General features: G+C 44.5%; 1 protein-coding gene across 1 annotated transcript in view; it reads right to left on the reverse strand.

Moving 5' to 3' along the window:
- Nucleotides 1-2,054: 2,054 nt before the first annotated feature.
- LOC308157539 (septin-2) overlaps nt 2,055-12,500 on the reverse strand; it is a 17,555-nt gene continuing 7,109 nt past the window's right edge. The window contains exons 6-11 of the mRNA XM_080531118.1: nt 6,924-7,025; nt 6,435-6,580; nt 5,969-6,052; nt 5,717-5,774; nt 3,998-4,164; nt 2,055-3,777 (exon numbers count right to left, since the gene is read on the reverse strand). Of these exons, the coding sequence (XP_080387244.1) occupies nt 4,099-4,164; nt 5,717-5,774; nt 5,969-6,052; nt 6,435-6,580; nt 6,924-7,025 (456 nt within the window). The 3' untranslated portion in view covers nt 2,055-3,777; nt 3,998-4,098. The remainder of the gene's footprint in view (nt 3,778-3,997; nt 4,165-5,716; nt 5,775-5,968; nt 6,053-6,434; nt 6,581-6,923; nt 7,026-12,500) is intronic.

Genomic DNA, 12,500 nt, shown 5'->3' on the forward strand with positions numbered 1-12,500 from the left:
ATAACTGTAATCCAGGGTACGTTTTTTTGTAATAAAGTCCCAGTGTGTACTGCATGTGACTCCACAGGCTTACTGGACCATTGGGGCTGGGAAATAACCAATCTCTCAGCAGCTAACCCACTTTACAGCTCCAACCATCAGAATGATGATATATTTTCTGCTCTTTTGTGAACACAGAGTTCAATAGCTTGAAGCGCACACACATGCATGAACGCATACACACATGCACACATGCAATGCAATGCAATGCAATGCAATGCACACACACACACACACACACACGCACACACACACACACAGTAATATTACAACAAGATCCAACGTGTTCCTGTCATCGTGTGCCATTCAAGAGCAGGGCAGAGAGAGGAGACGTAGAGAGGAGGCGCATGGTCACCTGAGCAGTTGCTGCTCTCCCATCCCATGGAGGATTATGTAGCTATGAACTGGGCTGAGCTATGGACACAGGAGGGGTCACTCAAGGTAACCCATGGAAAACCTATGAGGAGAGATTCTGGAGTACTGATGTATTGATGTACTGACGCTGACTGACGCTGACGCTGTACTGACGCTGTCAGTCTGATCAATTATCAACAGCCATTCAGTTGACAGAGTGTCTAAATAGGCACTGGCCGTGCAATAATCGTTCCACTGGAAGCAGGTCACGGTCACGCGCATGGCCAAGTGCGCCCGCGGATGGATGAGGCGAGCCTTGGGTAACAAGCACGCGTGCGCTTCCTCTGGTCTGTAGCCTACATGCGTCTAATCTCATCCATGTGGCTGTCTATGTTCACTGTAGCCCGTGATGCGCTGGCATAACAACAACCATCTTTAGGGCATCAGCCCCCCTATATGTCATAGACTAAAGGCAAAAAATAATATATAGGCCAGGCCTACGGAAGACGCATGCACAATATCGAAAGAAAATGTCATGTGTGCATTTCAATGTGCACACATTTGTTCAATAGCTTAGGGAATGGACATTTGATGAAAAATGATGATCCTATGATTATGCATCGCCTCGACATGTCATGATTACTAAAATCTGTCAGCAGAGATGTAGTCCATCCCTCAAATGAAATCACGAAATACGGCATTAATCGGATTCTCTTACCTCACAGCAATCATCTATTGGTCATTTTGTAGTCGGATGGGGGACAAGCAGGTGGAAGGATGTAGAACGACGCCCAGGCAATTTTGGAGAGAGACCATCATCAGAAAGGCAATCATTGCAATGAACCGCGTTAATTAATAGTGCAACTAGCCTTCATTTATTATTTCAATCAAACAAGAAGAATTTCCCGATAGATATCGTGCTTTGCTTACCCGTTTTGACCGGAATTCTGCTCTTGTATCGGATGTTGCTCGACATCTTCACTGCTCTCCTCCCTCGGTAGCTGAGAACGGACGGCTGGGAGAAAGCAGCGGCACCCTTTCTGTGTAACCACAGTAGACAGGTCTGGGGTAGCCCCGCCCCTCTCTGTGTGGTACCTAATCGTGGTTGAAAATGAGATGCCTCTGTTCTGACTGTCTCCATCAATATCATATGCAGCCTCCATGTGTGATCTGTGTTTTGAACACATTGTGATAACACATTGCATTGTGCTTTCTATACTCTCATCATCCCTGTCATTGTGTTGCATCATGTTGTTAAAATGGCAATAGATTGTTTTAAGCAATTGTTTGTAAACATTGTATAGCTTCAAACATGGTTAAAACTATACTTTCGATCTCATGGACAGTCAGTCCTTGCATCCATAGCTCTGTCTATGAATTTGAGAGTGGTAACATTTCTGCAGCCCCATCTCTCACCATAAAAGCTTTGTAATTGTTTGAATCTCAGATTAAAGCTGCAATCAAACCAACTCCTCGGCCTATAGCCTAGCACAGTCCGCTTTCCATTCTAGAGCATTTGTCTTCAAAAGTAGGTTATATCATCTGTAATCATCTCCCAGTGTGGCATCCTGAATGCTCAACAACACACTTTTGACATTTGAATAAACCACTCCTAGTAAATGCGTCCCTAAAGAAAGTTTATTTGTGAAAATTGAGTACAAAAACTGAGACATTTAAAAACAGGTCTCTATTGACAGTGAGAATATTTGCAGAATTGTATAGAGATAGCCATGCTACAGAAACAATGTCAATGCCATGCTGATTATAACACACTCCAAAACACATTCATGACATGTACACACTCAGAAGGCTTTAGAGTGTATGTACTAAATGGTTGGCTTGTGCAAAGACGCTCTGTCAAACATAGAAAAGGATTCAGTGTAAGTAATGCGAGTTCCATGAATTCAATATATAAGATAGATTAATGTCAGGGAGAAAACAAAAGCAATGTGATCTAAGAAGAAAAAAAAATGCCACCAACAGCAAGACAATTACTCAATTACTCAATGATAAATACATCAGGGTAACAACTTGGCAACTTACTTAGGTTGATCAGTATAAGAAAGCTAGTATCAATGATGGAAACATACATCTAACAAACAACCTGACACATTACAATATGGGCAGAATTCAGGCACAGACCAAAATATGTCAAACACCTTATTTTACCCATCCCGCCATCTTAAACACAAAGAGGGGACCATTATAATGCAAGCTGCCATTACTGATCATTCTTGGGTCACTTAATCCTTGATGATACGTTCAGTGATTCCGTCGTACACAAACAAATGACAAACATTTAGGATATCATTGCGAGTTGCAGCATTCCTCAAACACAAGGACAGAGATTCCCTCTATTTTGATAACAAAAAAAAAACTAACTGTAAAACTGCCCTTGTACCTCTAGCTGGTAGTATTTGCTTTATGCTGGTGATATGTAAGTAACATGATAACATGGAAATTCGACTCAACTAAACCATGTCCTTGTTTGAACAGACTGATGGAGAGAGACCAAGGCAAACTCCACCCATACACAAGAGCATAGTAGTGTATTACATAAATATTGCATATGATAGACATGTGGAACACTATGTTACCCTCATAGTTAAGTGTTGTGCTGTTGAACATAGGAAATAGCACCACCTGAGGGACATGTTAATGTATTATTGAACTTTAGTATCAGAGCTCTGCAGTATACATGAGACAGAGTAACAAAAACATTAACATTACGTGAGCTTAGAATGATAAGGTTCTATCTCCGTTTAGGGCAGTTCAGAGATATTGAGGGTCAAAGTTTTTACATTCCATTATGTTTTGGGAGATGGAACCTCTGTATTTTATGAATTACTAACTCAAACATTTCAACATTTTAAAAATAACACCACACAGGCTTTAATAAACACCTAATGGATCAGATGATTTAAAAAACTCAATTTTGACAAAAATGGAGATAGAACCTTATAATTCTAACGTCACGATTAGTCAGTCTAATACAACATCATTTCATTATCTTAATGTCAAACCTGCAACCCACAGAAACACACCTCAGTATATCAAATGTGTGTTAAGGCAACATTTAATTAATCAACCTTCCGATCACAAGTCCAACTCACTATCCACTAGACCACCACTACCCCAACATCAGTAATACTACCAAAAACAACACTTGTAGGGCTGTGTTGGATCTCCCTACCCAGGTTAAAAGACTTGATGATTAGTGAAGTCACCGGAGAAGACCTCCAATACGGTGTTGTGGTGTTCTTGACTGATTGATTGTCGATTGATTGACACATGGAGACCGAGGGAGGTGCGTGTATGGCGATGATAAGCGGGATGATGCAGAATAGACTGCCTTTGGGTACCTAGCTAGTGGGGGTGGGGGTCCTTTATTAGGGAGCAGAGAGAAGAGAGAAAGAAAACAGGAGGTCAGTCCAGACAGAGACTGTTTACTTCCTGTCTAGCACTAACACTACAAATACCAGTGATTACAGGCCATTCCACAAATATATCACAGCATTCAGATGCTGGATTAAAAACTACAAATACCAGCAGTCTTTACATTAAGCGGTTAAACAGCCCACAAAAGATGTTGGTCAGAACATACCTGTGTGTATGATATGAGGAGAGGGGAGGGAAGGATTCAGAGGAGGTGGAGGTGACCGGACAGCAGCTCACCTCCTTCCTCCTCTAATCCCCCCCTCTCTTTCACTCTTCCCCTTGCATCTTCATCTGCGCCTGCATCTGAGCAATCATCTGCTGCATGCGCCTCAGCTATATAGAGAGAAAGATACACACATTATACAGTTGAATCTCATGAGAATAGATCTTACTGCAGACCTACCCTAACTCCTTTCTAAAGAGAATAGCCACATCTCCTGGCTGAGCATGGAACTTCAGGTGACTCCACCTCACCGCTGTCAAATGTATTTATTTAATTGTTCACACTCATAAAGGCAGGATATGACTGACCTAGGCTAAATATAATGGAATCTGTACAGGTTTTCTTGTGTTCAGATGGCAGTAGACTAAATCAGGTTCTATGGTACTCTGTATGTGGCAGGCTGAAGGAATGTATTTATGCACAATACATGGCTAAGCTGCTGTGGGATCCCAAGCTGCTTTGCTGCAGGAATGCAAGTTAGTAGTGTGCAACTGCTTTCAAGGAGATCACAGGAATACACTGGGCCCTAATTCGATGACCAGCCTTCAACTCACTTGTACACACAGATATTCACTTAAGAATGTACTTCTGATAATTTCCCTAGGACATTAATCTTGTGTTAGACTATTTGATGTGGTTCTGTCCATTACAAATCTAACATAGATATACTTTACCTGACCTCACATAAGGACACAGACCGTGACCCACCCAGCCTTATACAACTCTGTACAATACTCTATACATCGCTTGGGAAATTCCCACCATAAAACTAGGCCAGGCCACTAAGTCAGGAAGTCAGACAAGATGTCATATCCTGGTCAGGCGTGTGTGTTTACCAACAGTTCTGATTGCAATGTCCCGGCTATACGTTGCCTCCCAAACTCCCACCAAAACAAAGAAGCCAATCAAGGGCAATCAGGAAACCGAGGGTTGTTCATTACCTTCTAACCTTGTTCATCGACTACATTTTTGCATATAGCCCACTGGCAAAACACAATTCAGTTTTTTCCTTCCCCCGAGATTCTTCAATGTTGCAAGTTAGCATAGGCAACAACTGCAAAAATAGTCCTGCCCAAAATAGTCTAGAAAAGACACACATAACATAACAACAAGCAATCATCTATGGGCACGTGGGAGAGGGTTCTTGGAGTGTAACATCCAATGGAATTGCAAGCTCGTTCTTACCATGCTCCATCCAGATTTAATCCAAACCTGACTAGCTAATCTAAAATTCTCCAGACCTCCAAAGGAGGCATAAAAACAAGGTCATTTGGAGGCATGGCTATGTGAAACTAAGAGGTGCTAGCCCCCCCACGCTTCACACTGTGAACAAAGATGGTTGACAGGGAGTCCCATACCACTGTCTCTCTCTCAAAACCTGTAGGTGTGTGTGTGTGTGTTTGTGTCTGTTTGTCTGTGTGTGTGTGTGTGTGTGTGTGTGTGTACTGTAATACTCAATATGTGTTTGTGTCTGTTTGTCTTGTGTGTGTGTGTGTGTGTGTGTGTGTGTGTGTGTGTGTGTGTGTGTGTGTGTGTGTGTGTGTGTGTGTGTGTGTGTGTGTGTGTACTGTAATACTCAATATTCAGTCTAGTCCCACAGCTGTGCCCCTGGTGGTCAGTACTGTAGTACTTATTATTATTATTATTATTATTATTACTCACCTCAGCCTCCTTCTGCAGAAGGATCTGGTCTTTATCCACCACTTCCTCCTCCACAGCCCTGAAGGGGATGCCGCAATTCAGAATTCATTACCGTGAATCTCTACAGTGATTCTCACACAACATAATCTCAACCTGATCCTGTACATCTGTAGTGTGTTGGGTGTTCAGAGGCAACAGAAACTCTCTCTCTCTGAGCCTGTGTGTTTGCCTGTGTGTTATAATGAGGATAAGGACCACTGCAGAGAGACCCACCTGCCAGCTCTCTTCAGTCTCTCTGAGCGGAAGTTCTCATAGTGCAGGTCCTGAGTCACCTCCTGCAGGTCCTGCATGTGGGTGCTGTAACAATACACACACACACACACACACACACACACACACACACACACACACACACACACACACACACACACACTCCTCTTGTCAAACACTAGATGGCAATATAGCCCATCCAACGACAGTGGAAAGATGTAAGAATGATCTTTCATGAGGTAGGGGGAGCTTACATGTATTCTGTTAACTTTATCTTTATTCTATAGGTAACATTGCAGTGGATAATTCGGTATCTCACTTCACATTATTTTCTCAACAAAAGTTGCATACACGTTTTCAACTGGGAAGGGAGCCTATTTAGTTGATGGGTCGTGATCCTGTCTGAAACTACACCACCCAGAATCCTTATCCCATGACGTCAGGCGGCATTGTTGGCATGGTGACTCACACAAGCATGGTGCGGAGTTTGAGAAAGTCGTTGTGTTCAGGGTTCTCGACCTCTACGACCCCCCAGGGGTAAAGGCGACCACGGATCTTCTTCCCTTTGACCTCAATCAGCTGGTTAGAACCAATCACAGCAAATGGAATACTAGCCTGAGAGACAGAGATAAGAGGGGGAGGAGAGGAGGGAGGGATGGTGCGAAAAAGTGATGAGTAGGGGACAGAGGGAGGGGTGCGGGAACAGAGGAATACGGAGAGAGAGATCAGGGAGGAGAGAGAGGAGGGAAGGAGAGATAGATGCAGATGGTGACAGGAGAACAATGGTTATTGATGAGGAGGCGGGCACACTGCCTTACACTGACAACCACGGAGACTAAACCTCCAGAGTGGTCACACACACTGCTGTCCCTAGTGGTGCTGTGGTAGAAGTATTTCTATGTGTCTCTTTCCTCCAGTACCTCGGTCTTGAGTGGTAGATGCATGGGTCTCTACACACCTTCAGTACTCTGGTCTGCTCCTTGAACTCCTCGTCCTCATCTGAGTCGGCGTCTGGGAGCTGGTAGATCCTGATGCCGTGTTCCCCAATCTCATCCAGGATCTACAACACACACAAACATGAGATCAGCCGACAGGGGCATGACCCAACCCTGACCTCCGGACCTCTCACACTTCCTCAGGTCAATCTACTTCAAGCCCTTCTCCCCCTCCCCCCCCCCAGGAGTAGGATGAAGTTGCTCTGTAGACATCTTACTCATCGAAGGCCACTTTAGCTCTCTGTATCTGAAGGCTACCACAACCCAGACACAGCCCCTCTCTTCTAAACCAGTCGGGCGGGCATTTTGGAAGGCCGTCATGGTGGACAGAAAGGGGATTCATATTGTGTCGCAGCTTCAATGACAAGAGGCGGATTCTGAGTAATATCAGCACACACTGTATATTTCCCTCCTTCTTGATCAAATCAACGGCCCCTCTACCGGCTCATTTGGGGTCTGTAGGAGAGGCCTCTACGCTAACCTCCAGACCATGAAATCCCACCAGTTACTCATGCCATGATCAACGTTCCCACAATTATCTGCTTAACAACTCCAGTCTTGCCCACTGTAGTGGTTTGATAAAGCATAGACTTCTAGCTTAACAACAGAGCACTGACGCTGGGTGTGATCGTGTAACAGTCACCGTGTATTCAGTGTGTGTAGAGTTATAACGAAGGTAAAGACTGCGTCACAAAACTGCAGTACTACTGAGAACCAGTGAATACCTGCTGTATTTGTGCAGCCTCAGACCCAGTGATTTTAATTAAGCTACCCTTAGGGGGGCGACATGGAAGAGAGAGAACAGGGTGGGGGGAAAGAGAGGGGGAGGGAATGAAAGGAGAGTTGAAAAATAATAGTGTTTTAGAGCAGGGGTGTGGGGGAGTGTGTGTGTGTGTGTGTGTGTGTGTGTGTGTGTGTGTGTGTGTGTCATAGGTCTTACAGAGTCATAAGGAACATTCTCACCCCGCCTTCGTTCAAACCCCACCGGTGTAGAAACAACCAGACAAAAGGCCTTTGTTCACCAGTATCTAGGGGGACAGATGTGACTATTTATTATTCTAAAAACATCAAAAGGTGCATTTTCCTCTGTTTTCTCAAGAACACTGAATTCACAATGCAAGTGCGGCATTATCGAGCCAAATAATGCCAAGGAAGTTGTTTTCCTGACATTTTGGGGACTTTCATGTAATCTATAAAGGACAGTAGTTGAGTCAGCCAGGAGCCCGGGAAGTGAAGGCAGGTCTTTCCTATAGAGCAGGGTACTGTTAAGGCTCTTGTTATGGCTTGGGCTTATTTTCTCAGCATGCTTAGAGCCGAGTGTGTGTCAGAGGAGGGTATTGTTACGGACCAGATCTGAAAACAAACAGACTCTACTGGACTCAGTGGAAAGCGTGACATAGTACCAGATGCTCTCCCCATCTCTCTCTCTCACACAGGCGTGCGCACACACACACACACACACACACACACACACACACACACACACACACAGACACACACACAGACCGGACAAGCATCAGAATGGTGGAGCAGAACACTGGGAATTTTGGAAGGAGAAAAAATAAACAGATATCAGACACAAAGGCAGGAAAAAAGTAACAAACAACAAAACCGGTCACGTAAATCCAGCATAAAATTAGAAGTTAAAGAAAAATGCCAGAAAAAAAAAACGGGTGTAAAATGTGTTACTGATAAACCAGCTATGGGGGGAGTACAGAAGTTAGAAGAATCGACATTTATGTTTTGTGTCAATCACGAAAGCAAGTTGCGTGCATGGATCTTAAGAGGAGGATACGGCCAAACATGAAATAAGTCCAAACACAACCACTCGCTGCTACTTGTGTCATTCAATCTCTGGACAGGTGTTTGTACCAGTTCCCCAACCTGCTAAACCCAAACCTTCTAATGACTATTTACCAGGATTTACCTGTAACCTAACATCTATTTACTGCAGAATGACGACAGCACACCTGTAATCACCAACTTTAAGGGATGATGAGGTGACGGCAACACTGGCTGGTCTAAACCTGCCTCTACTGGACCACTGAGGGAACTATGACTCAACAATGGCACAATACCTGCTTGTGAACAGCCTCTGAAGTCATATTCAAGTCTTTCTGAATACTATAGTGACTTGGGATAGCTGAATCTCATTGGCTTATCAAACTGAGTCATCATAGCTTAATACAGCAGCACTTCAATATTAGGCCAGTCTCAAGTGGCATCGTGGCCTCTCCTTGTCTGCTGTCATTGCACTGGCATGAAGAAAGAGGGGAAAGCAGATTCTGGTAGTGGTAGGCGTCCTCCACATTGTTTTTTACTTTAAATCCAGAATTTCTGAAAGGACACAGAGAGGAAGCCACTTTAGACTACTGAGACGCACCCCAAGAGACGAGGATAAAAGGGCCTTTTAATTACCACTTTCACTGGAGCTGTAGCAACCAATAGCACTCTTACAGTAACACCAGCCTCTCTCCGCCGTTGTATGTTTTCATTGGCACACAGATGTTGGCAACAGGAGCCATTTTGATTTTATGACTATCCTGCCTGCTCACTTCTCCCTAGTCAGTCAGTCAGTCAGTCAAGTCAGTTAGTCAGTCAATCAGCCAGCCAGCCAGCCAGCCAGCCAGCCAGCCAGCCAGCCAGTCAGTCAGTCAGTCTCTCTCTTTCCGCTCCCTCTTCTCCCCCCTCCCCCTCCACCTCCGCCCGCTCCTCCTCCTCCTCCTTCTACAGTGTTATGGTTGGCAGTGCAGGTCTCGTCAGTGCTTTCAGAGCCAGTAGGTAACAATGGCACACAGGGCTCTGCCTCAGTATTAATTAGAATAGGAAGTGAAAGCATCAGATTCAGTCCTTCATTTGTTTGCTGTAGGATACGTGATTGAATATGACTCTGTGTTTGTGGAGCAAAAGAGCTCGTAATATCCCCCTGGGGGCAATACACGGTAGCACGGCTACAACACATCGGTTTGTGCTATGCTTGGCATGACAATGATAGTTGGCTAACAGCAACAGATCTGAGGCCAACAGGCTAATGAACAGCTAGTGTAGAGAGGACAGTCTTCATTTATGGTGGTAGTGGACATCACCAATAAGTTGAACTGTTGACAGTTTGACACATTTGGGAGACTTTGTAGGAGTGTGCAAATAGATACTGTAATTCCTTGGTTGTGTACGTTCATGCGTTGTAAGCTTCAAAAGTTCTTCACTTTGTTGTGATCAAATATGATTGTTCCCTACTCACTCCTAGCACAACACCTCTAAAGATAGATGTAATTACAAAGGGACAGTTGGTCAGCCATAGCCAGACAAGTGTTGTTGCATCCCACAGAATCCCTCAGCTCTCCAACTTCCAACCACACAGAAGCACCAGCTCTGTTTCTTACTAAAAACCTGTTATTACCAGGATCAGATACCAGGTCACAAGAAACCACCAAGGGAAACATATCTTCACATGGTTTACTTGCTACATGGTAAATCCAAATAGAGTTTTTGACTAATCCCGCCACAAACCAGTGAGAAATCCAGCCGAGAACAAACACCATCTGGATCAAGCAAACACATGAGTAAAACAAAATGGCCACAAACCATGAAGGGGTTTGTAGCAAACAATAATATGAGCCACAGACTGACTGACTGACTGACTGACTGATTGACTGATTGTCTGTCTATCTCCCCCTCTCCCTCTCCCTCCCTCTCCCTCTCCCTCCCTCCCCCTCTCCCTCCCTCGCCTGCTGACTCAGCTGATACTCCCTGGCCTGTTAGGGCCTGGCATGGTGTGTGTGTCCGTGCTAAACAACTATTTCACAGAGGAACAATACTTGGAAGTGAAAATATTTACCAAAGCAACTCTTATGAAATCAACAATGCTGCTGAGGGGAAAAAACTCTGTAGAGAAAAACAATTGAATGGCATCTTTAAACTCTCATCGACCCTGCATCAGGAGGATAATACTGGGAAAACGTTCACATAACATTTACGTAATGTTACAGATCATAGACCCTGGAGCCATTGGAATACAGTTAAACACTACAGAATAAAACTAAATCGAAGATGTTTTACAGTAAGTGTCCATGTTCTTTAACTTCACAGGGCTAACACCAGTACTATTCAGATTACACAACCAAGAGGGTTTTTGGGAGGAAAATGCTGACTCCTCGTTAGAAACCCGCTCAGCCTTAATTCGGAACTTAATTTGTTAACCTTAAGACCCATGAGAACAAATGACAGGAAATGTCTTTAGACAAACCCTCTCTCCGGTCTGCAGGGAGTCTGAGGGGGTGACAGAGCCCCAACAATACCTGCTCTGAGGAGAGGGAGGGGGGATTAGACCCACTCACACACACACCCATACATGCTCACACGAACAGACAAACACACATCTCTCTCTGCAGCTCAGCCACTTAACAGGGCTGGTGTAATCCGGCGTCGGAAGGACAGCAGGAGAGAGAGAGAGTGTTTGTGTGGGGAGAGTATGTGCCGGGCTCCAGCCTCTCTAGTCCACCGCCCCCATGGACCCCACCCTTGCCCCCTTCTGTCTGGACTGAGGGTTTGTACAGTAGAGACCACCCACCTCTCCCTCTGATCACTGAGTGTGGAGGAGTGTTGCTATGAAGCCATGTGTAATAATGTATAAGCTGGCTTCACAAAGGACATGCTTAAGTTTTAGACTGATTAAACAGAACCATAGCTGTGGCCTGGGGTGGTCTAGTACCATGGTCTACAGTGCACACATATGCCCATGTCGACATGGGTTCGAATCCGGCTCATGCCCTGCTGACACGCCCTCTCACCCTTCTTCTCCTTACTTTCCTGTCTGTCTTCACTATATCTGTCCAACAAAATGAAAAATATGAGTGGGACTGCCCCCCCCCAAAAAAACAGCACCATAGCTTGGGCTGGCTATGAAAAGCTTGTAGTATTTGTAGTATTAAAGAATAATAGTATTATTTTGTAGTATTAAAGAATAACCTGACCCTGAAGAATGTCTAGAACTCTATTCTACTTTACAATTGACTCAGAGTAACTTCTGGGGGTGAGGCCTAGATGTTCCAAAATCAAGGAAACCTGCTGTTTTCACACTGTCCACTCCTGAGTAGATGTTTGTGTGTGTGTTCAAATAATTTTCTCCATGGGGGGAAATGTATATTTATTGTTTTAAAATCTGCTGAAGTGCGGAGCATGCCCAGTCACAATGACTGCCAGAGGGCAGAAAAATAAATACACCCGTGTGTTTGAGTCACGTGCAGGAAAAGGATTGGTAGTGACCACACACACACACACACACACACACACACACACACACACACACACAAACACAAACAGTGGACCTGCCTGGTTCCGGAGACATCAATCAGGTCATCATTGTTCAAACTTTACGCCTAAAGGCCAGCTACTGTTTGTGTGGGCAAAGGACCCATTAGTCACTGAGGACCAAAGTGGTGCACTGCTGCATTAGGCCCTCAGAAAATAAAAGAGAAACACCACACAGCTTGAGGAGAGAATACAATGCCTACATTTCCCATCATGTTTACACTCACTTG

This window comes from Nansenia antarctica (assembly GCF_963989245.1).
Source record: "Nansenia antarctica genome assembly, chromosome: 5".
NCBI lineage: Eukaryota > Metazoa > Chordata > Actinopteri > Argentiniformes > Microstomatidae > Nansenia > Nansenia antarctica.